Source organism: Lepidochelys olivacea (assembly GCF_965140295.1).
Source record: "Lepidochelys olivacea isolate rLepOli2 genome assembly, chromosome: 3".
Classification (NCBI taxonomy): Eukaryota; Metazoa; Chordata; order Testudines; family Cheloniidae; genus Lepidochelys; species Lepidochelys olivacea.
Genome location: NC_140413.1, coordinates 64556574 through 64582437, shown reverse-complemented (window position 1 = coordinate 64582437; position 25864 = coordinate 64556574). Strand labels below are relative to the sequence as shown.

The window sequence follows — 25864 nt, the reverse complement described above, 5'->3', positions numbered from 1 at the left end:
ATATACTTCCCCATCTGTGTTCCTAATATCCCTTTAAATTATTATAATTGAATTTTAAAAATCTAACCTGCTTTTTCCTGTTTCTGCTCCACTTGTGCTTTCCCCCCCATTTCAATCAGCTTTTGTGCAATGAAAATAGTTTAGTCAGTTTCCTTTGCTAGTCAATTAAATTTTTGATTGCTGTAATATTTCGTTGCACAAATATAGTTTAGTATTTTGGTAGAAGAAATATATACATCCTAATTCTGGGCTGACATTACCTTATGTTCTATTTATTAAACACTATTTCATCATTGTTTTGATATTGATTTTAAAATGTATTGATTACTTTACAGTCATGCTTTGAATCTTTAGATAAAATATAAACTTAGTGTTGCATCAGAACTGATTTGACTTTCTTATCTGTTTGTCAGAGGGAAATAGGTTAAAGTTCACTTTCTAGTATCATGGTAATTACAGCTGAGAGGGTACTCTATTTCCACAGCTCTAATCTATATAACTTTAGCCAAAAAGAAAAGGAGTACTTGTGGCACCTTAGAGACTAACCAATTTATTTGAGCATGAGCTTTCGTGAGCTACAGCTCACTTCATCCGTGAGCTGTAGCTCACGAAAGCTCATGCTCAAATAAATTGGTTAGTCTCTAAGGTGCCACAAGTACTCCTTTTCTTTTTGCGAATACAGACTAACACGGCTGTTACTCTGAAACCTGTCATTTAGCCAAAAAGTCTCTCTTGTGTTGAAAGTTCTTGTGGTTGGTCTAGAATATAAATTAAATGGGAAGAGTTGAAGAAAATCTATTTAGCCGTTTGAGTCCAAGCATGATTTATTTTTTTTTTATATATGTGGAAGACAAAACTTTGCATACCAATTAAGGTAGTTCATGCAGTTTTGTATTGCAGACTTGACATGTAAATAGTTCTTACTGATGAATGTGTGCTCTGTGAAGTTGGACAAATATTGTGAGAAATATATGTGAACAGGGACCTAATGTACAGGACATGCAATATGATGAAATATTTCATGCTTAATAATCATTCTAAATTCTCAAAAGAATCTTAAAATATACCTTTAAAATAGAATTTACCTTGTTTCTTCAAATTTTATTTTTAATTGGAGTAACGTATACTGTTCTAGTTCACACTTATGTCAGAGGTGGAGTTAAATTAATGCAGCTCACACACAGATGTAGCAGATATTGCAGATGGAATTTGTCCTTTGAATTTTAGATCCCACAGATGTCTACACTTGGGGAAACAACATAAATTTTACCTTGGGTCATGGTGGTCAACAGAGCAAACATCATCCTGAATTGGTGGATCTGTTTCCTAGAAATGGAGTCTACATCAAACAGGTATTCTGAAAAAACAAAGATTAATAACCCATATACCATCATGAGTAAGATTTTTTTTTTTTTTCCACAGAGAAATAATCTCAATATTGGAGCTGATCTTGCTGCCCTTTCTCATATAACAGTACTATTTTAGTCATTGAAACTGCTCTGGGGATTAAGTGCTCCTGGACTATTTTCCCTTCAGTCCACAGATCAATGACTCCCAACTCTTTTTGGATGTATAGATACCCTTTTGGATGTATTTTACGATGATGTAAAATGTTGGATTGACTTCTGATTTGAAAGCCATAGTACATTCCTAGCTTTGTAAATGGAAACTATGTTTTGCAACAACAGATGATGATAAATAATTCCATGTAGGAGGATGGTGCTGTTGTAGTTTCCAGTGCCATATAGACAATGAATTGAAGATGAACAGTGTACTAGTTTGATATACATTCTGTTGTGTCTTGTGTGGACAGACTGTATTTCCTCAGTGAAGGCAGCATATTTACAAAGTAATTTACAAAAAGAATGCTAAAATGCTACCCCTCAAACTGTAACTGTATATATTATTTTCAGGTGGTGCTTTGTAAATTTCATTCGGTGTTCCTTTCCCAGAAAGGACAGATTTACACTTGTGGACATGGTCAAGGAGGACGCTTGGGTCATGGTGATGAACAAACATGCCTGGTATCTTTAAAAATATTGTGTATAGTCTAGCACAAAAAAATCTTGTTTTAGATATGCAGTCTCAGAATTCATTAAATGTCTTATTTTGTTCAGTTGTAGGTTATTTTAAACAATGACAGTCTTTGTTCAGAAATTATTTACAAAGGAAGAATTTATATTTTAAATGGATTTGTATTGAAACTGATTAGTACCTATTTTTTCATTTGACTAGTACGTAGTTGCATTATGCTAATCGATGAATAAAAACGTTAAAATTCAGTTTGGTGCTGTGTGTAATAGTCTTCATGAAGACTTCAGGGCTATGTATGGACCACCAACATTATGTACTTATTTTACATGAAATGACATCATTTTTAAAATTTTATGAGAAACCTGAGAGTGGAGCAATTTATGAGAGAAATTGCAAGTATATGTATACGTGTGTACATTGTTGTGGAAAACGAGTCACACCATCTGTTTGATTCAAACAGTTTGAGGTCCTTTATTGAATACAAGCATGCAGGGAGAAGGAGACCAAGATGGTCACATGCAAGTGCCACCCTGGTCTCTCTCTACCCTGCCCCTATAATACCAGACTTTTATATAGGTCCAAATTCAAGCCAAATGATACATTTCCTTACCACTCAAGCGTTATTAATAAAGCCTTATAACAAATTAATGGAAGGGCAGTTTCATAACTAGCACAGTGCTGACGCACCATGTTATTATCAAGATCTTATCAAGATCTGCAGTTTGCTGTGGCAGCATTTTGACTAGGAACTTTTGCAGTGTGGAGGGTTCATATAATGGACAGCTAGGGACTCTTCTGGTAGGGCCCTTTTGGCTCTTTTCTAGTTAGAGATTGGCCTAGTCCATTATCTCGGTCAAGTGCCGCAGCCTAGTATACGTAAATGCTTTAGCTTAAGCCAAGTCTTACAGGATACAGGCCTGTAGGCCTCTTGCGTTACAGTTTTTGCGTATGTTGCATATAGTGCATAGATTTTGCTGTAGAATGGGATGGGGTCAGTTTCAACAGCAAGGTTAACAGCAGTTTCCCCCACAATATTATAAAGTTGTGTGCTGTAAAGACATTATTGGCTAGAATTTGGAATAACCATATGAATTATGTGAATGAATGCCAAATGAATGGCAAAGCCATAAATGACTGATTTAGGTCCCAAACAAGTACCAATACCATCATTTGACCACTTCACCTATATTCTGTAAATGTCACATTTAAAAAAGAAATAGCTGAGTTTTTTTGATCACTCCATTTATAACGCCAAGCTTCTTTAGTACTATGAATCCAATTTACAGATGTCCTGACGGAAAGCCATGAAGGCCTTGATATTATGGAGATTGATACTATTATAGAGAAACCTTATATATTTAATTGATTTTAAACAAAATCCCTTAGTGTGTGTTTGTGTGGTCCCCTCTCCCCCCACTTGAAAATTAGCTGAAACAGCATTTTTAATCAGGGCTAGAAGCAAGTGGCTTTTGGAAAGCTGTGATTCTCCTCTTTTCAGTGGAATTGAGAGACTGGACATCAAACCCATACTGCATCACTGTAATTTTGGAGGAAAATACGTATTTAGGAGAAAGAAGGAAGCCTTTTTCTATCAGAGTAACTTCAGAAAACAAACACAAACACACCATTAATTGTGACTATTGAAAACTGCTCAGATGTTTTAGATTTAGTTTCTGAGTAGATTTCAGGTGATCTGTTCTAAAGGTACATGCTAAAAGTATTTTGTCATATTAATCTTCTTTCCATGTGATATGCAATGTGTTAATATATCAAACAATAATTACACAATTCTGTACTGTTTAAATGAGTTTTCTTTTGCATTTCTATTTTTGGTGTGGGGTTTTTGGTGTGATTTGGTGATGGGGTGTGTGTATGGTTTTTAAAAAAATTCTCTCAGTACAGAAATGAGTGTTTTTAATGTTTTCAACACTTGGTCGATCTGTACTAGGTTCCAAGACTTGTGGAAGGTCTAATTGGCCATCAGTGTTCCCAGGTAGCAGCAGCTAAGGATCATACTGTTGTTTTAACAGAAGATGGATATGTTTACACCTTTGGCCTAAATACTTACCATCAATTGGGTATTCTTCCTCCTCCTACTAATTGCAGTGTTCCCAGACAGGTAATAACTGCTTAGCTACTACTTGGACCTTTTCCTCACTGAGAGTGAAATGTTAAGATCATATTGATGTCTATATGTAAACTTTGTAGGGATAATTCAAGTGGAACATGGGGTCAAATAAAGCCATCTTCTCCAAGTCATTAGCACACAATCTCAATGTTAAATATTTGTGTAATGTAATCAGATGGTTTGCCTGTCTGTGCTCTGCTTGGATTCTAAGCTTATAGAACGGGGTCAGCAACCTTCGGCACTCGGCCCATCAGGGTAATCTGCTGGTGGGCCGCGAGACATTGCGTTTACATTGACCGTCTGCAGCCATGGCCCCCCGCAGCTCCCAGTGGCCGCGGTTTGCCGCTGCAGGAAGTGGTGTGGATGTGCCACACACATGTGCTGTGGATGTGCTGCCCGCTGCTTCCCACGGTTCCCATTGGCGGGGAATGGCAAACCGTGGCCACTGGGAACTGCGGGGGGCCGTGGCTGCAGACGGTCAATGTAAACAAAATGTCTTGTGGTCCACCAGCAGATTGCCTTGATGGGCCACGTGCCAAAGGTTGCCGACCCCTGTTATAGAAGTACTAAATCCTGTACTTGATGACTAGGCACAGTTGCAAGAAAAGTGCTGAAGTATATTACTCTGAAGTACTTCCTTTAGTTAAAGGTTTCTATTTCAAATGAGTGAAAATAAAAATACATATTTACTAAGTGGTATCCTTTTTCATGGATTGTTTTAGGCCGCTGGTTTGTGTCTTTGTAAGGTTAGACATGCACATTAAGTCATTGGCTTCCCCGCACTCCCTAGTGCACCCTTTCCCTGAAAGCCCTTTTAATGTCAGAGGTTGATAGTGGTTTGGGAAAAATAGTAATAGGGATAGTAGAGTGAGAAGAGGAAAAGAAAATTTTCTGCAATGACATTTCCTGATAGTTGTAGACAAGAAGCACAGGTTTCAGGGAGGAGAACTTGCCCAAGGTGATACCTCAGAATAAGTTATTTACTATCTCAAAGCAACTATACATGCAAGAATTGCTTTACCTACTACTGAAGGGAAGTGCCATCTGGAGTGAAATACAACTAACAGCATTCAGTAGCACAGCATTACACGGCAGCTAGCAAGAGGAAGTGAAGAGTAACAGGTCTAATTGAACCTGTTGAAAGATGTTGGGAGGCAGTCAAAGTTTCGCCAGGGAATGGGATTACTTCTCCAATGACCATGAGTGGTCATTTTCTTAATTTCACTTGCCATCTGTTGGATGAAATCTAGCATCAAAATGCTCTCTTACAGCATGCTAGGACACTGGTACTTAAACAGAGTGAAGCTTTCCAATAGCCACTTTTTACAGAACTTGTATTTTTCTTTGGCTGTCTCACCTAAGAACTGAACTTAACCCTGCTTAATTCTGAGATCTGTTGATAGCCCAAGGTGGCATGGCTCTAATCTAGCGTGGTGGTGGGGCGGAGGAGGGGAGAAATAGGCTAACCCTTTCTGGATTTTTCTTGTTCCTCTTTGTCTTTGGTGGAACAGTGTTTCACTTAAAAAAAGCAGGGTTCATTTCAAAAGCTAGTTATACTAAATCTTCAGTGAAACTGATACAACCTTTAAGAGTTTAATTAGTATGGACTTCATTATTGCCAAATAAGAAGTTGATTTATGCACATCACATTTTATTTGCTTGGGATTTGATACTTATATGAAAATCTTTGCTTTTATATGTAGGTTCAGGCAAAAAATCTGAAAGGTAGAATGGTGATTGGAGTGGCTGCAGGCAGATTCCATACAGTGCTATGGACTAGAGAAGCTATATATACCATGGGACTGAATGGTGGCCAGCTAGGTAAGAATGTTTTGTTATACAAATAAAAATCGGTCTTTAAAAATGTTACTCAAAGTAAAAGCCGTCATCTGTATGAGAAAAGAAGCTTAATTAATGTTGGTTTATACTTGTCTTCCACTGGCTCCAGAACACACTCTTTTTTTTTTTTACTGCGGTCAATGATTATTTTTATGCTTGAGGATGAGTGGGGTAAGTCAAATGTAGCTTTACTGTTCAAATTTATTTGGCCAACTTTCTCTTCTGTGACTCTTGTGTGGCCCATCAGTGCAGACTTTCAGGATACAGAATGTCATTGTTTAAATTTAGAGAGACAAGGTGGGTGAGGTAATATCTTTTATTGGACCAACTTCTGTTGGTGAAAGACGCAAGCTTCTGAGCTACAAAGAGCTGCTCTTGCCTCTCACCAACAGAAGTTGTTCCAATAAAAGATTTTACTTAATTTACCTGGTCTCTCTCTAATATCCTGAGACCAGCACAGCTATAACAACACTGCAGACAACATCGTTTAAATTTGTAATTTCCCAAGGGGAGTGCTTGTGTTGTGCACAGCACTGGGCACGCTGTTGGCACTTTTTTATGTTCTCTATCCAGCTTTCCCCTATCTGTAAATATACTATTGGGAATTACCTCAATTTTTCATCCTTACTAACTTTTTAAAAGCAAGATACGTATCTGAATATGCATTGTGGGGTTTTTTGTTTGCTATTTTTGCTAAGCCATTACTAGAATTGTCTTTTATTCTTGCTTCCAGAATAAATCTTCATTTGACGAGTTAAGACGATAGCTTATTAAACATACCACATAGCAGTGAACTTCATTTATAGTTAAGGGTCTGTGTGAAATGAAATATTTTTGCCATTTTAACACTTTAGAACCTCAGACTGATATTGGTGTTTAGACTGAGTTTCTCTTTCTCTGGGTTTACATCTGTGCAGATTGAAAAGTTTTGTTAGCTAATCCTGGTGCTTTCTGTTTACGTGCACTAGTATGCTGACTCCATGAAGCTTAGGCACTTCTCTGGAAACTGTGCTTTTATCTCTCCTATGTTGGAGCAAGGCAACCGTGGTTAAATGTTGTATATTACTGTTGGGGAATAAAAAACAACCTTTATTGATAAGAAAATTGTCATTAATAGGAAATGTTTTAAAAATATCTCATGTTCTGTTCTTAAATTTAAGTTCATAGTGTTTCCATGCTATTTCATGGCCCTCTTAGTACCCCCTAATACAATTTCTGCTACTCCAATAAGTGGGATATACAGTAGGATTCTTGCTTCTGCTAGACCAATGTGGCTCAATCCTCTCTGTCACTCCTCCTGCGACAGCAGAGCCTGATGTCATAAGCCACATTTTCAGTACAGGGATGGGGGAGAATGTATGGTGGTTAAATTACAACAATGTTATTGAAATGCAGCTTTGTGTAAATTCTCACTCTTTCAATAACTCTGTCTTCTAACCCCCGCCAGTACTGTAAAAACAATAAGACTGAAACAGTTATTTTGGGTGTATATTTTACTTTGTCAGTATTTATATTAATGTCTGACTTGCACAGGTTTTTACCATTTTAGACAATTTTTAGCATTTTAAATAAATTTAAATCTATTTTAATAATTATTAACAACGTTTACTTAAGGGATTGTATCTGTCTCTGTCTCTATACAGTACACCTCTACCCTGATATAACGCGGTCCTTGGGAGCCAAAGAATCTTACTGCGTTATATCGAACTTGCTTTGGCCTCGAGCATTTCTGGTATTAATAGTCACTTCCCGCCCTCTGACCCCTCAGAACCCCCGACCCATCCAACCTCCCCTGCTGACTTCCCTCACCCCTATCCACACCCCCGCCCCCTGACAAGCCCCCCGGGACTCCAACGCCCCGTCCCCTGACTGTCCTGCCCCCAGAACCTCCGAAACGTCCAACCCCCCTGCTCCCTGTCTCCTGACCGCCCCCCCCCGAGACCCTTTGCCCCTTATCCAACCCTTCGGCCCTGGCCTGGCACCCTTAACACGCCGCTCAGAGCAGCGTGTCGGAGCCAGGCATGCTGACACGCTGATCTGCTAGAGCGTGCAGCCCCGCTGCCCAGAGCGCTGCTTTACTGCGTTATATCTGAATTTGTGTTATATCGGGTTGCGTTATATTGGGGTAGAGGTGTACTACCAAAGTCTTGATCAATTGAATTTGGAGCCTCTTAAGAGTTCTTCAGAAGGGGTTTTGGGTTCTGAAATGTTCTCCACACAGTATGGTTTGCCAAAGCCTGGATTTGTCTACCTGCTGGGCTTGATCACAAAATCCATTTCTTTTCTTGAGTATTTGGGGAAGAGGTGGGCTAAACAGCTGTGGAGGAAGTGGGATAAAGTATTAGTGAATATGATAGCACAAGGAATATTGTGGTGGGTATAATATAATATAAGGACAGTCAAATTAGCAATAACGTGGAAGACCTTTTTTTTTTTTTAATTGCTACAAAATATTGTTTGAAAATAAGCACTTAGAGTTCTGTGTATATTCTGGAAAAAGTCAAACAGAAAATTAAAATAAATGTATTTATAATCTCTGAGGTGACTGGCATCAAGAATATGTTTAGAGATACCATGTGTAATTAATAGCTGACTTTTAGTAACTTTTATAAAAATAGTTTTCTTCTTAAAAAATAGGAAACAGGAATGGGATTGAGTGTCTGAATCCTTCCCTTTTATCTCTCCCCCCCACCCCCCAAAAACAAAACAAAAAATCAAACCCACCCTACAACTAGGTACAAGAGCCTTTACAAACAGGCTTGTTCAGTTTCTGAACAGTCAGTTGATGCAGGAGGAGCTGGTTTGGCACCTGCCAATAACTAGTTATGGATATATGGAGGCTGTGTTCATGTGATGTGGCAACTAATATCACAGCCTTGCCACAGTCAAAGTAAAATTGAGTTTATACAGTGTAATCTGTCCTGCTAATGAACTTCCAGTTTAGTGTGGTAAGCAAGATAAATGCAGCTGTTGTTGTGTGATTGTAATGGCTAACCATATTTAATTATCTTTCTATGGTCTGTGATTGTGTAGACCAGAAATCCATTACCTTTTTTCAAAGCTTCATTTTTGTGATAATGTGACAAAAAATGACAAGTACCTTTTGATTCGTTTCTGCCTAATAATTGTGAAGATGAGTAACGTAGAAAAATTAAATTTTAATTGGCTTTTCAGCAATATTTATAGGAGAGAATGGGGAAGAGTTCTCAAAATCAAATGACAAATTATGGAATCTCAAATAACTAACATAAATGGGGGGTTTGTATTTTGTTGTAGGATATATGCTGGATCCTAATGGAGAGAAGTGTGTAACTGCTCCTCGCCAAGTCTCTGCTTTGCATCATAAGGACATCATTTTGTCCTTAGTCGCTGCAAGTGATGGCGCTACAGTATGTGTTACTGAAAGAGGGGATATTTACTTGCTCACAGACTATCAGTGCAAGAAGATGGCTTCCAAGTATGTATTTTTTCCTTTACAGGGAAGTACAATACTAAGTTAGTTTCACTGTTCTTTTTCTTTTTTCAAACTATTTTGGAAGAGATTTGGAGGGGGGATATTCGTGTTCAAGAAGTAATATATACCAGGTCACTTTTACAGTTGCTTCTTCCTGGACTTCTTGAGTTTGGCTTGATCTAATTGTTTGTTTAGTGGAGGCATTGAAGGCTGGGCTTGTTTCTTTACTAAATAGATTTATTTTGTATTTGGGAGTGTGTAAAATAGCCATATGCTAATAGCTGAGTTAAAATACAACTGTTAAAAAGGCTTCTAGAAATTAGAGTATGTATAATTGGATACTTTTAGAGTAGCAGCCGTGTTAGTCTGTATCCGCAAAAAGAAAAGGAGTACTTGTGGAGTACGTTTATTTGAACATAAGCTTTCGTGAGCTACAGCTCACTTCATTGTCCAATGAAGTGAGCTGTAGCTCACGAAAGCTTATGCTCAAATAAATTTGTTAGTCTCTAAGGTGCCACAAGTACTCCTTTTCTTCTTGCGGATACTTTTAATTACTGAATATTTAAATGAAACAAATCTGTGAGGGTTGCAGATGCAGGAAAATCGGATGCGGGGGAAAACATTAAGAGAAGCTTCCTTTTGTTCTAGCCAAATGGTTACTCTTAATTTTCTCTTCCAGCAGCTGTCATTTTTGAATCCTCAGTCTTATTTCTCAATTTGATGATGATGGAGAAACTTCCATACTTATATGTAAACCCTTTTAAAATCCCTTCTAATTTAGAACGGGGAGAAGAAAGTAGTTTAAAAATTTGTCAGGGTTTATTTACTTTAAATCAATTTAAAATAAGTGATTTTTAGTTATTTTCCTATAGAAAGGTTAATTCTCATTTGGTTGGTATAACCATTAAAAATGTAGATTTTCAACCAAATGTAGCCTTTAAATTATAAATTGGGTACTTGTGCTAACCAGGAAGTTTTCACTATATCTATACATATTTATTTAAGCAATTCTATAGCTTTAACATAGATTTATTCAGATTGCATTTAAAACTGATTTAATAAACAACAGATTTTTATAAACTTACTTTCCTATGTACTTGGCACATTAAAGGTCAAATAAAACTCTTAAAATATTGTTTGTGTGTATATAATTTGAATTCCAATGTCCGTCTAAATTTAGCTTGGCACAAATCCAAGTTAAAAAAAGATCTAGTAAAGAAATGTCATAAAGTGTAAAATTAACAAAGGAGGTATTAACTGTAGTTACTGTAGTTGATGGATTTTTTCTGGTCACCATGGGCCAGATTTGTGAAGTTTCTTTGCCTTAAAATGCACCTAAATCAATGGGAGTTACCTGTTAGATACCATTGGGATTTTCATCAGCACCTAAGAACCTTCAAAACCTGACCCATGGTGACTAGAAACAAAGAAAGTTAGGAGCTTAACTGGTTTAGGTGCATTTGAAAATCCTGTATTTTAAGGTGCCTCAAAACCTTGGAAAATCTGGATGGAATTGTTCAAGTTCTTAGAATTAGTGAATCTGATCCTCCACCATGTGGCTTTTATTAATATAGTGGAAGAACAAAACAAACTTTCCTGCTTTTTAAACTCTCAATTGGTTTCTCAACTTTAAACTATTGAAAATGAAGAAAATGTGATCTCTGCACCTGCTAGCTGAACTGAAACCAAAAGTAACTAAGGAATAAGCTTTTCTGCCCAACAAAATGAAAGACATTTGAAGAAATACATACTAGCATTCATTATGTTGTAAAAACTGAAAATAATATATAGATACTTAATGCAGTACATGATATTGTGACACATACATAAAGTTAACCTCAAAAGTTAAAGATGTTTTCCCCTGATTTTTTTGTATACAAGTAAAGCAACATCTTGAGGAGGACTTATTCATGCACAATATTTTTTTATTTACTTAAATGATTTTAATAAAATAAAATTTTAAATTATGAAAATTAAAACACTTATTTTTTAAAAGAAAAGTATTTCAATTTAAAAGAATCTAATTTTTTTTAAATCAATTTTATCCACCCAGAAACTTGATGAATTCTGTAAGGATGAAGTATGGATTTTTAAATAAATTTTATTAATGGGCCATGGGTATGAACTTTTGAAGCTCGAGGAAAATGGATCTTTCAATGTATAAAGTTTTATGTGTTGCATTCTAGTGTTTTCAGGAGTCTGTGTGAAAACTATAAGTAAGGCTACGTTTTAGTCACGGGTATTTTTAGTAAAAGTCGTGGACAAGTCACGAGTAGTAAACAAAAATTCATGGCCCGTGACCTGTTCAGGACTTTTACTAACTAAAACTTGGGCCAGGGTTGCTCTGGCGTGCTGGTGAGGGTGGGGGGAGCAGTGGCATACAGCCCAGGACCCCTGCTGCGGGGTTTGTGTGGGCAGTGCTGCATGGCCTGGGACCCATGCTGGGGTGGGGCAGCAGTGTGCGGCCCGGGACTCCCGCTGGTGCTGTGGGAGGGTTGGCGGGTCTGGCAGTCTCCCTACCTGGCTCCAACGGCATGTCCCTGCATCTCCTAGGGGGAGAGCAGCAGTCGGGGGGCTCCTCTGCTGCTCCCACCACATGCACCAGCTCCGCAGCTCCCATTGGCCAGGAACCACAGCCAATGGGAGCTGTGGGGGACGGCATGTGTGGGTGCAGGTAGCGCACGGAGCCCCCTGGCCCTTCCACCTAGGAGCTGCAGAGACATGCCGGTCGGAGCCGGGGAGGCTTCCCCTCTCCCTGAGGTAAGTGTCGCCCCCTCACTCCTGCACTACAACCCCCTGCCCTAGCCCTGAGCTCCCTCACGCACATCCAAACTGCTGCTGCTAGCCCAGTTTAGTCATCATGTAGAACCTTTGCGTGCCAGTTTGCCTACTGGAGAAGGGTAGGGGGAGTCTTTTTTACTTCCTTCTGTCTGGGTGAGGTTGGTCATATGCATCAGTTTGTGCTGAGAAAACACACCAAAAAGGAAAGATGAATTGGTAACTAATTTTGTTGTTCTCATGTTGTGCTATGTGGTGGGTTGTTTTTTTTTCAACAGAAGTAACTTTTTTTATTATTATTATTATTATTTTTATTTAAAGTGTAATATGCCATAGCTGTACAAGGCAGCTGTAATTCTATCCTGGGGTCTTGAGCTTGAGGTTCATTTTCATCTTTTTTGACTTGTCCATCAGTTCTTTACCATAGGAGGGTATTCTCTCTGTGGAGATGAAGATAACCTATTTTGAAGAATGGATGGACATGAGACAACTACTGTATGTCTCAAGCCATGAGAATATTTTGTTTCTAAGGACTGGTAAATATACCACGAGGGAAAATTAATCACAATAACAATAAACTATGTATGTTACATTAGCTGCTTTTTAAAGTGATTCTCTAAATGTAAAATCTCAATTATATGTAAAAGAAATATTAATGTTATCTTTGCTTTTGTGTTCATTCAGACAGCTGAACCTAAAAAAGGTTCTTGTTAATGGGGGATATTTGGAATACAAGATGGATCCTCAACATCTCAAAGAAAATGGGGGTCAAAAGACTTGCATTCTTGCCCTGGATGAAGCTGGACGAGTAAGTTGTCTGCCTAATGTATTAATTCTTTTGAAACAAGAAGTATATTGAAAGGGCTAGGTAAATTGAGAACAGAACCACGGGGGCTCCCAAGTGTATTTTAACTTCTCTGAGTAGAATTCTCTTTTTGGTATGGGAGAAGGATGGCATCTGAATTCTGAGTGGGTGTCATCTGGCTGAAAAATTCATCAAAGTTAACCCAAAGAACAGTTATCTAAGAACTCCTCTGCCCTGGTTTGTAGTTTCTTTGCAAGCTGTCTTCTCCACTCCTGCCATCCCTTCAATTTCATCACAGAACTGTTTGCTTGTTCCACATCACTTTCATTCTGCTGACAGCAATGTGAGCAAGACATTGGAAAAAGAACCTGATGACCTGGGTATGGTACTGAGAGAATTAATGGTTACTTAAGTGTGGGCCACTGGTTTTTAGGTCCTTAGTTTTTTTTTGTTCTGTGTTCATTGTTTGCCACAAGTGCATGATGTTACACTTAATATTGGTCAGATGTTGGTCTAAATTGCCATGTTAAGAGAGGCCAATATCCTTATCTGAAAATGTCCATCCCTCTTGTACACAGCTGCCAGTGTTCCTCTAAGATACGGTTGATACTCTCACATGAACCACTGCAACAGTGTACAACAGGCTAGAACCTCTGTTTGTGTCTCTTCTGTTTCCGAGTGTGACTACAGCCCACTCTCAAACCATTACCTTAGAGATACAATGTACAGTATGTCTGACCACACTTAAAAGTTTATGTGCCATACCCAATGAATGGCTTAGTATATATGTTTAATTGCGGACAATTGTACCTTCTGGTTAGTATGACAATGCAGAAGAATTTACTAAAGCTTTCCATATTACAGCAACTCTTCTTAGAAACCCTGAAAACTCAAAGCATCCTAGAATTAGTTCACTGCAAATTCTAAACTTGCAGCACCATCTAGTGGTGTTTGTAAAATTTTTGTTTAACGAAAATGCTGCAGTGGAAGAGAAATCTAAAATTGTGCCAGCACATAAAGAATAAAGAGGACAGAACTGAACTGGTGTTCCTCTCTGCATTTTTCTGTCTTCACTTTTGCAACATGACTGAGCTCTTTTTATAGGATAAAGCAGATTTTTGATAGGTGCATCTAGTCTTTCAAATTAGATGGTAATATTTTGTCAAGAGGTTTATGTGTGCGCACATGTATGCTGTAAACCATGTGACTCGTAAAGTTACTGTGCCTGTGGGATCACCAGTGTGGCTGCAATAGCTTCTAATTCATAGAGTCGCTGGGCCAATATGAATCAGCATAGCTCTGTTTACTTCAGTGGTGTTTATGTCAATTTACACCAGATTGTTATGCCAATTTTACACAAGTAAAATGGAAACTGGTAGTTTTGTGAGTATCAAGGGTGTCTTAGGCATAAACATCGCAAATGACTGCTTGGAAGAGAGGGGACCCCCTTTTGCTTTTCAGTACTGAATCAACAGTTGGTGGTCTAGCCTTATCTCCCCTCTCCTCATGCAGTACTGAAGGAAAAGGAAACTTGCTGCGCAGTTTCTTCCCTCTATGACGTTACCCAGGGTACAATCTGGACCGATGAACAGCTGTATCCCCTCAGTTCTCCGAGGCTGGGGTGCATTTTACACTGCTTTGCTGTGAGAGCGACCACTTCTGGTCTGCTTGCACACAGCCTCCAGCATGTAAATTACTCCCAGTTATAGTATATTAGTACTGTTACCAGTCACTCTTGAATTACACTGTAGAGGAACACCAGCAAATTCCCAGACTTTCCCCAGAAATGTTCATCTTGTACTGCCCAGCTCTGCTGGACAATACAAGTTCATATGAAGTCTGTCATTTTATGAATAAAAAATGATATGCACAAATCTTGTTATCTCAAATGGAGTTTCCCAAACACTTCAATCCAATCATACTGGTTCAGATAAAACAATAAAACAAATTTATTAACTTCAGAAAGATAGATTTTTAAGTGATTATTAGTAATGAGGCATAAAAGTCATTATTGGTTACAAGAAAATAAAAGTAAAATGCAACTAATGCCTAACTTAACAAGTTAAGTGAATTCAGAACATAGATCTCTTTCAATACATGTTTCAGCAGGCTTACTGATGTGAATTTCTTGCAGTCAGGATCCCTCCCCCAATCTAATGTCGCTTAATTTTTCTTCAGGTGTTGTCGATGCCATAGGTAGCAAGAAAAGGAGAGAGAATTTAGGGCATCTAATCTCCCTTCTTATAGTTCTTTCTCTTCTTTTGAGAAACATTTCCACCTGAGGTTCAGGTGATAGAAAGTCTTTGTAGACGGGAACCCCAAGCTGCTTTTTTTGTCAAGATGCAAATTTTTTTTCCACCCACACACCCTCTTTTCTGCCAAACAATGGCCACTTAACCATGAGATGGTTCATTTGATTTTGTTGACACCTGGCTGAGGTTTTGTTGAGTCTTTTGTCTCTGGGATTTGTGACTGCTCCCCGGACTTGTAATATGTCTTAATACTAACGTTCAGAGGAATCTTATAACTTTACGTACAATGGGGCCACACACATTTTACCAGGACAATAATGATCAGCAAAATGAGTTTTTGAATTATACCTCACAAGCCATACTTTGTACAGAATTTATCATAGTCTTGTAAAAGAGGTGAACATAGGGGTACAGACTGTCACACCCACCCCTTTCCCCCACCTGCAGTTCTGTAAATCTGTCCTGCCTTAAATATGTTCCATGGGTGATCTTTGATCATAACCAAATCTCTGATTCTGCTTTGTAATCTTGGCCTGTGTAAAACAAAGCGTTTGTGGGGCCACTGAATGTTCAAAGTGCTGAAGAGGCACTCAAGGAAGAGAAGGTTGTGGAGAAGTGAAATGAATTCTTTGCATTAACCTTCACTGCACTGAATGTGAGGGAAATTCCCACACCTGAGCCATTTTTTTTTTTTGAATTGACAGATCTGAGGAACTGTCTCAGATTGAGGTGTCAATAGAGGAGGTTTTGGAACAAATTGATAAATATAACAGTAATAAGTAATAGGGACCAGATGGAATTCACCCAAGAGTTCTGAAGGAACTCAAATATGAAATAGCAGAACTATTAACTGCAGTATGAAACCTGTCACTTAAATTGGCCTCTGTACCAGATGAATGGATGTGAATGCTGACTTTTATAAAAGGCTCCTGGCAATTACTCACTTCAGTACCAGGCAGATTGGTTACAACTATAGTAAAGAACAGAATTATCAGACACATAGATGAACTCAATATGGTTAGGAAGAGTCAACATGGCTTTTTGTAAACAGAATCATGCATCAGCAGTCTATTAGAATTCTTTGAGGCAGTCTACAAGCATGTGGACAAGAGTGATCCAGTTGATATAGTGTACTTGGACTTTCAGAAAGCTTTTGGCAAGGTCCCATGCCAAAGGCTCTTAAGCAAAGTAAGCAGTCATAGAATAAGAGGGAAGGGCCTCTCGTGGATCAGTAACTGGTTAAAAGGGTCATTTTTCACAAAGGAGAGAGAGAAATAGTGGGGTTCCCCAAGGGTCTGTACTGATACCTGTGCTGTTCAACATATTCATAAATGATCTCGAAAAGGGGGTGAACAGTGAAGTGGCAAAATTTGCAGATGATACAAAATTGCTCAAAATAGACCAAATTGGCTGACTGTGAACAGTTACAAAGGGATCTCACAAACGTGGGTGACTGGGCAACAAAATAGCAGATGAATTTCATGTTGATAAATGCAAATTATTGTACATTGGAAAACATAATCCCAACTTTACATAAAAAACGTTGGGTAGCTATTCCCACTGAAGAAAGAGATCTTGGAGTCACTGTGGATAGTTCTCTGAAAACATCCGCTTGATGTGCACTGGCAGTCAGGAAAGCTAGCAGAATGTTAGGAACAATTAGGAAGGGGATAGATAAGACAGAAAATAGCAAAATGCCACTGTATAAATCCATGGGACACCCACACCTTTAATGCAGCTTGCTGTTCTACTTGCCCTATCTCAAAAAAAGATATATTAGAGTGGGGGGGGGAAAAAGGACAACAAAAATGATTAGGCGTGTGGAACAGCTTCCAGATGAGGAGAGATTAAAAAGACTGGGACAGGTCAGTTTTGAAAAGAGACGACCAAGGGTAGATATGATAGAGATCTATAAAATCATGAATGGTGTGGAGGAGGTGACAAGGAAGTGTTGTTTATCCCTTCACATAACACAGGAACCAGAGGTCACCTAGTGAAATTAATAGGTAGAAAGTTTAACAAAAATGTAAGGAAGTACTTCTTCACTTAACGCACAGTCAATCTGTGGAACTCGTTACTAGGGGCTATTGTGAAGGTGAAAACTCTAATGGAGTTCAAAAAAGAATTAGATAAGTTCATAGAGGGTAGTCCATCAGTGCTATTAGCCAAGATAGTCAGGGACGTTATCCCATGCTCTGGGTGTCTGTAAGCCTCTGACTGCCAGAAGCAGGAATTAGATGACGGGATGGATCGCTCAATAATTGCCCTGTTCTGTTCATTCCCTCTGGAGCATCTGGCACTGGCTACTGTTGGAAGACAGAATATTGGCCTAGAAGGCCGTTGACTGTTCTGAGTCATATCATTCTTATGTTTTTATCTTCTTAAAGTTTAAAAAAGCATTGAGGTTTTTTTGGTGGTGTTAGTCTGATAGTTAAAGACAGGCATATTGTGTTCTTGAAATGTGTTAGACTATCTTTGTTCTTGTAAAAAAAATAGATATATTTTGAATGTTGCCTGGTGTTAGAAGCAAAGGAACTAGAAGACAAATGTACTTAAATAACTAAGAGGTGGAATCTACTTGTCATTTGGTAGGCATTGCCCTCATTAAAGACTGGTATGCTTCTGGTTCTCCTTGAACAAGATATTTCATTTGGGTTCTATTGAAGTGCAAGAAGAAAGAGGGAAAGTACAACTGGAATCCTAATTGCTTCATAATCTAGCTACTTCATAGTAATTACTTCAGTTTTCTGCTGCTTTATTCTAAAAATGCAGATAGCAACAGTAGACTCCTACGTTTTTAGAATGGTACTTGCAACTAAACATTGTAGGTATGAACATCAAAACAAGGAAAGTTATCTAGTAGAAAGTGTTTAAGCCTTTTTTTTTTAATAGGCATGTAACTTTTGATATCTGAGCATCTTCCTTTACTGCTCACAGTGAAATAAATCATTCATTGCAAATAAACTTGCATTGTTAACAATTCATAATCTTCCCTCTGTTCCTCAATAATTTTGAGGTAACATGTGCTTCCGGTTTAATAAAGCTGTAGTGCACATCACTGACTTGCTTTTTTCTGTAGGTTTCTAAATTCTCTTTAACCCCTCCACCTCACCATTAATATTTTAGGTGTTTTGCTGGAAGTCATCCAACAGTCCTATGAAGCAGTGTCGATGGGTCTATGGCCGCCAAGTCTTCATGTCTGACGTTGCTTTAAATAGGAATGAAATAATGTTTGTCACGCAGGATGGTGACGCCTTTACAGGAAAGTGGGTAGAAGGAGGGAAAAAAACTTCCGAAAAGAAAGGTTAGTTCATGCTTTTAAGGTGTTTTTGAAAGTACATGACTACGTTTTATAACCGATTTCTAATTCAATAAATATCTTTACATTCCCCCTCTCTCCTCTCGCACCCAACATTTGTAATTTTTTTCAGGTTTTGTATTGGGAGAGGGAATTTTCCCTTATACAATCTGCCTGATTTATTGGTAGTATGTGATGGGCTATCTCTACTTCCTCCATGACTGACAGATAGATAAAAGAAATAGGAGAGAGTTGGCACTGTTCAGCTAGTTTAGTGTTTTTGCTATTGTTTTTTGTTTGCCCCACCATGTTCAGTTTAACTTGTCTTTCTCAGTTTACAGTGAGCTTCTGGTGCACAATCTGTATCCTGAATAACTCATGGTGAAAAGGGTCATAAGTGTCCAATGCTTATGTGAATGTTAGTGATCCTGAAATGTACTGGATGTACAGCATTGGGTCCTCCTGTCAGTAAAGAATTGATACAAGTGAAAAGAGTATGTGCTTCTTCACATTGCCCTGCTAGGGTAACTTTATCTTGTTTCATGGACACTGCTTATATAGATCAGCATGTAGTTCAGTTTCCAGAAGAATTCAATCCTTGTATTCTTAGCTGAATCTGCTGACTAAGGGTCCCAGCAGTAGGAAGTTGTTTTTTGTAATTGCAAACACCTGTTCCATAGGAATTGATTGAAAAAATCAGCTCTATTCACATGGACCAACTGAAAGTCCACAGATGGTACCTGCTTTGTTACCACCAAGCTGGATGGGTTTGGATTTTTATGGCCTACAGATGAATGCCATATCACATTTCCATGACCTTCATTTCCAATTTACTATTTCAGTTTTAAGCCTCCAATCTTGCATTCCTTCATTGCAAGGTGTTTCCTTCCCTCCTCAAAACACTGAGTTAACCCATCAGGTTTCCTTTTTTGCTTTTCTACTTTCCAAGAAGGTCACATGTCATGGTAATTCTTCCTCCTCATCTCTGTTCTTCTAGCTCTGTAAAGTGTCAGAACAAGGGAATCTGTTTAATTTGGACCTTCCACATAGCAACGTATGGTGCACTGGTCTTACTTACTGCTGGTCTGGTCTTAACAGTTCCATAATGCACTAAAATATCTTTATTCTTGAAAGACGTTGAACCAAAGGCCTTTGTAGTTTGGGTTCACTCTCCCTGGCCTTGTGCTGGACTGGTGACCCTATAAAGGTAGAAAGATTTTGGATAGGCAGAAAGATTTTCATTTTGTTTGTTGCGTATTAATAGCGTTCTTGCATTCTGCCTAAGACTACAGTTTAAGAAGCACATAATTTTAATATCTTTTTAAGCAGAAATGGAATGAAATATTTTAGTAATATTTCCCAATGTTCATTATTCAGAATTCACTTGCCACAAATTTATAATTAATAAAATAATTTCTTTTAAGTTTTCCAAACTGAAGATATACCATGAAAATACTAAAGGGACATTTTGTGTACTATATCTTACTAGTGTTGTAACTGAAGTACAATAGAAAAAGCAGAGTATGCTTCATTTAATCCATAGCAATGCCATCTTGGGTGTGATATTTCACAAAATGAGGAGGGTTGGGTTGGATGAGTACTCATTGGGTGGGAGATCTCCCAAGTCCAGGGATCAGAATCTAGGTAGGCTTATCTCTTTAGGCATGCCATTCCTGATTGCAGTCAACGCTATTTGGGCCAAAGTCTTCAGTCTGATCTCTGTAACTCTGTTGACCTCAACTCAGTAGACTCACACCAGTAATTAATTTTGTCCTTTGTTTTATCAGTTAAATCTTAATTAGTTTGACCCTTCCATGTTTTTCCAACATCTCTTTTTTAACAGAGGTTGTATCAAGTCTTCAGAATTCCTCATATGATGTGTCTTGTCACTATGATACAAACAGTGTATTTGAAAGAATTCGACTTGAGAAGCTTGCTTTTGTCCACAGAGCTGTTAGTGTTACCACAGATCCTAATGGATGTAACTTTGCTGTTTTACAGTCAGATCCTAAAACAAGGTATATTTCAGATATCTATGGCTGTAACTTCAATTACTGAAAGTACTGAGGGGGTTGTGGGTGTAAAGCATTTTTCTGTTCCATTAAGTCTTGTTTTGTCTTCATTTTCAATTAAAATTTCTGCTTTACAGAGGACCATTTTTGGTTACTCCAGAGATCATAGTAAATATGGTCATTTTGGCTTAGCACTTACTTGTAGACAACTATGTAGAGGTTGTTTAAGGAAAAAGCCATTAATTAGGGAATGTCTACACTAGAAACTTTGCAGTGTAGACACATACTACAGCGACAGAAAGGTTCTTTCGTTGCTGTAGTGAATCCACTAGTCTTGAGATGGCAGTAACGAGGTTGACAAAATAATTCTTTCATTGGGCTAGCCACAGTGTACACGGTGCTTAGGTCAGTTTAACTGTGTTTTAGAGGTGTGATTTTTTTTTTCCACACCCCTAAGCGATATAGATAGACCTAGCTAAGTTTTGGGTGTAGACCAGCCCTTAGTTTATCCAAAGGCAAAATGTTCAAGCCAAACACTTATAATCAAGTCCCCTTTAAAACTTACCTTCTAATGTACTTTTAACTCTCCATTCCATAAAGTGTCATAGAAATCCTTCTTAACATGCAGGTTCCTTGTTTCTCAGAGATGCCCTGTAATATAAGAAACTGAAAGACAGAAGTAGATCTGTTTTTTAAATTAAACAAAAACTTAAATCTTTGAAATAAAGTTGGAGTAAATGAAACATTGAAAGATGTACTGCTCCTTGCACTCTCTTTTTAGATTTTAGAATATCTAGCATATTGTTTAACGTGAATTTTTGTTTTGGACTTCAGTATGCAGCGTGTCAAAGATTCTTACATTTCTGAATTACTTCAAGCACTTCCTTGCAATAAAATGACATAGGTAGCATGCAAAGTACTAATACTGCTGATAACTTTATAAATATTAAGCCATACATTTTTGTATGAAGAGAAAAATGTTATCTTTATTTGGTGCTTTAGAAAAATGTCGCAGGATTATTTTAATATATATTTATATATGGAGTATTGTGTAATATCTAGCTTTTATATTGCACTTTTAATCAGTTTAGGAATTTTCTTTATATTAAAGAATACAGTATGAAACTTTGAATAGTAATGTAGAATAGTAAAAAATTGAGGTTCTTCATTTTAAAATAAAACCCTCATGATAGAATTTAAAATTCAACCAAATAAAAAATAACTGTTTGTCTTTATAGCCTATATGAAATTCCAAGTGTGTCATCATCAAGTTTTGTTGAGGATTTTGGCAAATTGTTAGGGGAAACAGATGAAATGGACAACATCCATGATGTGACTTTTCAGATCGGCACTAGGATGATCCCTGCGCACAAGTACATCTTGGCCATGCGTTCTGACTTCTTCAGGAAGCTGTTCATTTCAGATGACAATCGACTAGATTCTCCAGATGTCTATCGTAAAGATGAAGATGCTGTAGGATGTGATCTCTTTATGATAGAGAAGGTTCATCAAGATTTGTTTACATACCTTCTGCAGTTCATATACATGGACACTTGTGATCTTTTGACTCACGGTTACAAACCAAGAATGTTGTATAAGGAAAAAACAGAAGAATATCAAGATACCTTAATTTCTAACCTTAATAAAATGAGTTTCAGTGGAGATGTTAATGGAAAGCCTGCATTTGAAGTTTACAGAAGTAATCAAGTGCATGTAGTAAATCAAAGAGAGAAGAACAAACCCAAGTCTTCTAAAAAAGGCAAAGTTGTTGGTGAAGAAGTCAACCCCATAAAAATGTTGCAAGGTGCTGCAAAGAAATTTGGTCTCAGTAATTTAAGCATAAGGTGTGTTACAATTTTTTTTCTTTGGCAGCATCCACTTTAGTTGGTGCTTGCTTTTTGTCCCTTTCTGACCATATATAAGCTTGTCTAAAAATGGAAAGGTTTTAACTACCAATGTAGTTTGGGCAGACATGACTCCCAGTTTGACCCCCAGCAACTGAGGGTTCTATGAAAAAAGAGAATTATGAGAGAGCTCTTCAGCTAAAGCAATGTGTTACCAACTGAGCCACTAGGCCTTCTCTGGTGCAGGAAGTGCTGTGTTTCAGCACTAGTCTCATCTTAATCCTATCCTGGGAATCTTCTACAAGATTCTACTCTGTTTTGAGATGTGGGGACCTCCTGTGTTTGAGTTTAGATGCAAATAATGTAGCTTTCCAGATTACTCCTTGCCTCAGACTGACCGTATGTTTCGTCCTTTGTGTGATACATATAAAGTCATGGCTCTTATCTGTGGTTGATGTTGATCTTTGTATGGATGATGCTGCAGACTTTGCATTAAACAGTATGAAACAAAGAACTGGAACCCTGTTAACTGATGCCTTGTGTTTCTGATAATATTACAAGACGAAACCAGTGGAGTTGAGATTAAACATCTCTGCTGTTGTACAAATTTCTGCATGATACTATTTTTCTGTCTTGTGTCTCTCTGTACCATCATCAAAAGGACTGAGGACAGTAAACCCTTGTAAACCAATTTCCCCCACTCTGCATTTTAACATACTGCTTTGTTGTTCAGCTTTCTCAGCCATTGTGTGGTGGTCATAAAAAGGAAGCAGTTACCACAGCTGGGTGCACATAAAAGAACAGCCAGGACAGAGCCCAGTAATTTTAAAAGCAAAAATGTCCCTCAGCCTTCTAATAAAGCCACCATATGTGTTCACCCAATTTACAAATTAACCCTCATAGCATATCTCTAACACTATACATCTCTCGACACTCAAGATAATCCATACCGCCTCAAAGTATGGCCCAGAAGCAGCAAACACCATGCGGATGGCTAAGCCTACCTGTATAGCCCACCTGTCAGTTGGACCAGGATACATAAATAGGAGTAATAAAGTGGTAGAGAGAAGCCTAGCAATCTGTTTTTATATCCGTTTCATATCTATGCTGAAGGATCAGTCTGTTTCTTAATAGACTTCCTAGGTTTCTGTGAAGTGCATTTGTTGTCCTTTCATTTGTGGTCACAATGTTAAGTGGTACTAAATTTCAAACCTATTTTTCTTTATCATTATAACGATCAGTAATGTATAATAATTGATGTTTGTAATATTTGTGCCTGCAGATTGGATGGAGTTAAACTAGAAAATGGAAAAATTAATGTTGTCAACAGGAAAAATGGAACCAAACCAAAGTTAAACCCCCAAAAATGGTAAGTTTTAAAATCTAGCGACGTCAAGTCTCTGCGTGTATCTGACCTTATTTTTTAGTACCTTTCACTTCATTTTGAATTAAGTAGACACTAAGCAGATGCAGCCAAAATTTTGTAACCTGAAATTTTTTGTAAAGTGTTATTACTTGTCAGGGGTGTATGTGTGTATTTCACAGTTAATGGTCATTGGAGAGCGATTCTTTGTATTTACCACACTTTTGTAATTTGAGATACTGGATTAGTACTCAGAACCAGATCTCAATGATTGTGTTTGTCTGTTGTGCATTCACATTTTCCATGGCTTCATTTATATTATAGAATAGTAACATCAGAAGAAAACTTGACTTTTCCAGTCTGACATGCTCTGTCTGTTGCAGGGCTACATGTTGTTGTTCCTACTAAAGCCATATAGATTTTGACTTCTTCAATTAGAAATTTACAGGGTTGCTTAATGAGAAGAATCTCTGAAATATTTTCCCATAAGGGGAAATTACCTGAATTTTTACCCTACTGCTATTTATATCTGAATTACTTGGTCCTGTTTCAATGCTTACAGTGGTACTAAAGCTTAATTCTTTAACTTACATTGGAATAGGCTATATTTAGGGCAAATTTAACGGCAGTGAAAAACATCTCATAGACCATGAAATAAGCCCTTCCCCATGAAATCTGATCTTCCCCATGCTGTTGAGGTGCCCCAGCCCAGGGGCTCCTAAATGCAAGTCCCAGCCAGGTTAGGGAGGGACAAGACTTGTCCTTCCCCTGCGCGGCTGCTCTTTGGGGGTGGGGGAAGGATAAGACCCACCTCTGAGTGCCTTCCCCGCTGCAGGAAGCTCTGGGGCTGGGCAGCAGCCTTGGAGGTTCCTGCAGACAGAGGAGGCTTGGTGAGATGGCTTTGATTTCCCCCATGCTGCTGGCAATGCCCCAACCAGGGGCTCCTAGCTGAGAATCCTGGCTGGGCTGCGGGGGCCAGGACTTGTCCTTCCCCTGCACAGATGCTTTTGGGGAGGACATCAGACTCACCTCTGTGTACCTTCCCCTGCTGCAGGAAGCTCTGGGACTGGGCAGAAGCTCCAGAGTTTCCTGCAGCCGGAGGAGGCTTCCGGCAGTGGAGGTGGGTCCAATCTCCCCTGTGCTGTGGGGGCCCCAGCAAGGGGTTGCTAGTCCCAACCGGCTGGGAGGGACAGGACTTTCTCTTGCCCTGCAGGCCTGCTGTTGGGTACCTCTCCCAGGTGCAAGTAGCTCTGCCCCCCTCACCCTCCACTTGCTTCCTTTCCCTATCGTTTTGCAGCTGTGGGGAGAGGGGTAATTGTACAGAGAACTGCCCTCCCCATCCTTCCAGATGCAATTGTTAGCTTGTTTCAATAAAAATAAAAAGAAAGATGAAGAACTGAGAATTTTTTGATTGACACTTTACAGCAGTGAATCACACTCGGCTCAACTCACTGATCGATAGATACGAACATTGGGGCAGTTTTGTAGCATAGTAATCTCAATTGGCATCCTACCGGAAGACAAGTGAAATTACAAGTGTAAAATGAGTGTCCAAAGTAAATCAAAAACCTCTAAAATCATTAATACAGTGGATCAAGTGAAAGAATTTTGGCTTCCAAATTCTACATGCTGATGGTGACAAACTACTTTGTACAGACTGCAATGTTTTGTTGGATCATACACGTAAGGCAACACTTAGACTTGGAAACTCATCAAGGCAGAAAGAGGGCTGCGCATAGTGCATTGCTGGTAAACGAAAAGTTAAAAAAACAATTTCATCTTTTCTTTTTAAAGAAAAAAGAAAATGACAGAGAGCTCTGAGATCTGTCATTTAGCTAGAATGAAACTTGTGGATGTGTTTGCAAATGCTAATATCCCACTGGAAAAACGTGATCGCCCAAAATGCCAGTTGCTTACCAACTGCGAATAAGTTACAACAGGACTACCTTCCTAAGGTTTTTGCTACACATTTTGAGGAAGCGAAGTATCAAATTAACGCATGTGAGTCTTTTGCAGTTATTTTGGATGAGTCCACAGTTGAGCAAAACAACTACGTA

General features: G+C 38.4%; 1 protein-coding gene across 1 annotated transcript in view; it reads left to right on the top strand.

Annotated features, from left to right (window-relative positions):
• The window catches only part of IBTK (inhibitor of Bruton tyrosine kinase), an 84348-nt gene that overhangs the window by 4556 nt on the left and 53928 nt on the right, over positions 1–25864 (top strand). The window contains exons 3-12 of the mRNA XM_084622578.1: positions 1228–1352; positions 1914–2024; positions 3983–4153; positions 5866–5983; positions 9278–9458; positions 12918–13041; positions 18417–18594; positions 20432–20606; positions 21839–22444; positions 23727–23813. Coding sequence (XP_084478704.1) covers positions 1228–1352; positions 1914–2024; positions 3983–4153; positions 5866–5983; positions 9278–9458; positions 12918–13041; positions 18417–18594; positions 20432–20606; positions 21839–22444; positions 23727–23813 — 1876 coding nt within the window. The remainder of the gene's footprint in view (positions 1–1227; positions 1353–1913; positions 2025–3982; positions 4154–5865; positions 5984–9277; positions 9459–12917; positions 13042–18416; positions 18595–20431; positions 20607–21838; positions 22445–23726; positions 23814–25864) is intronic.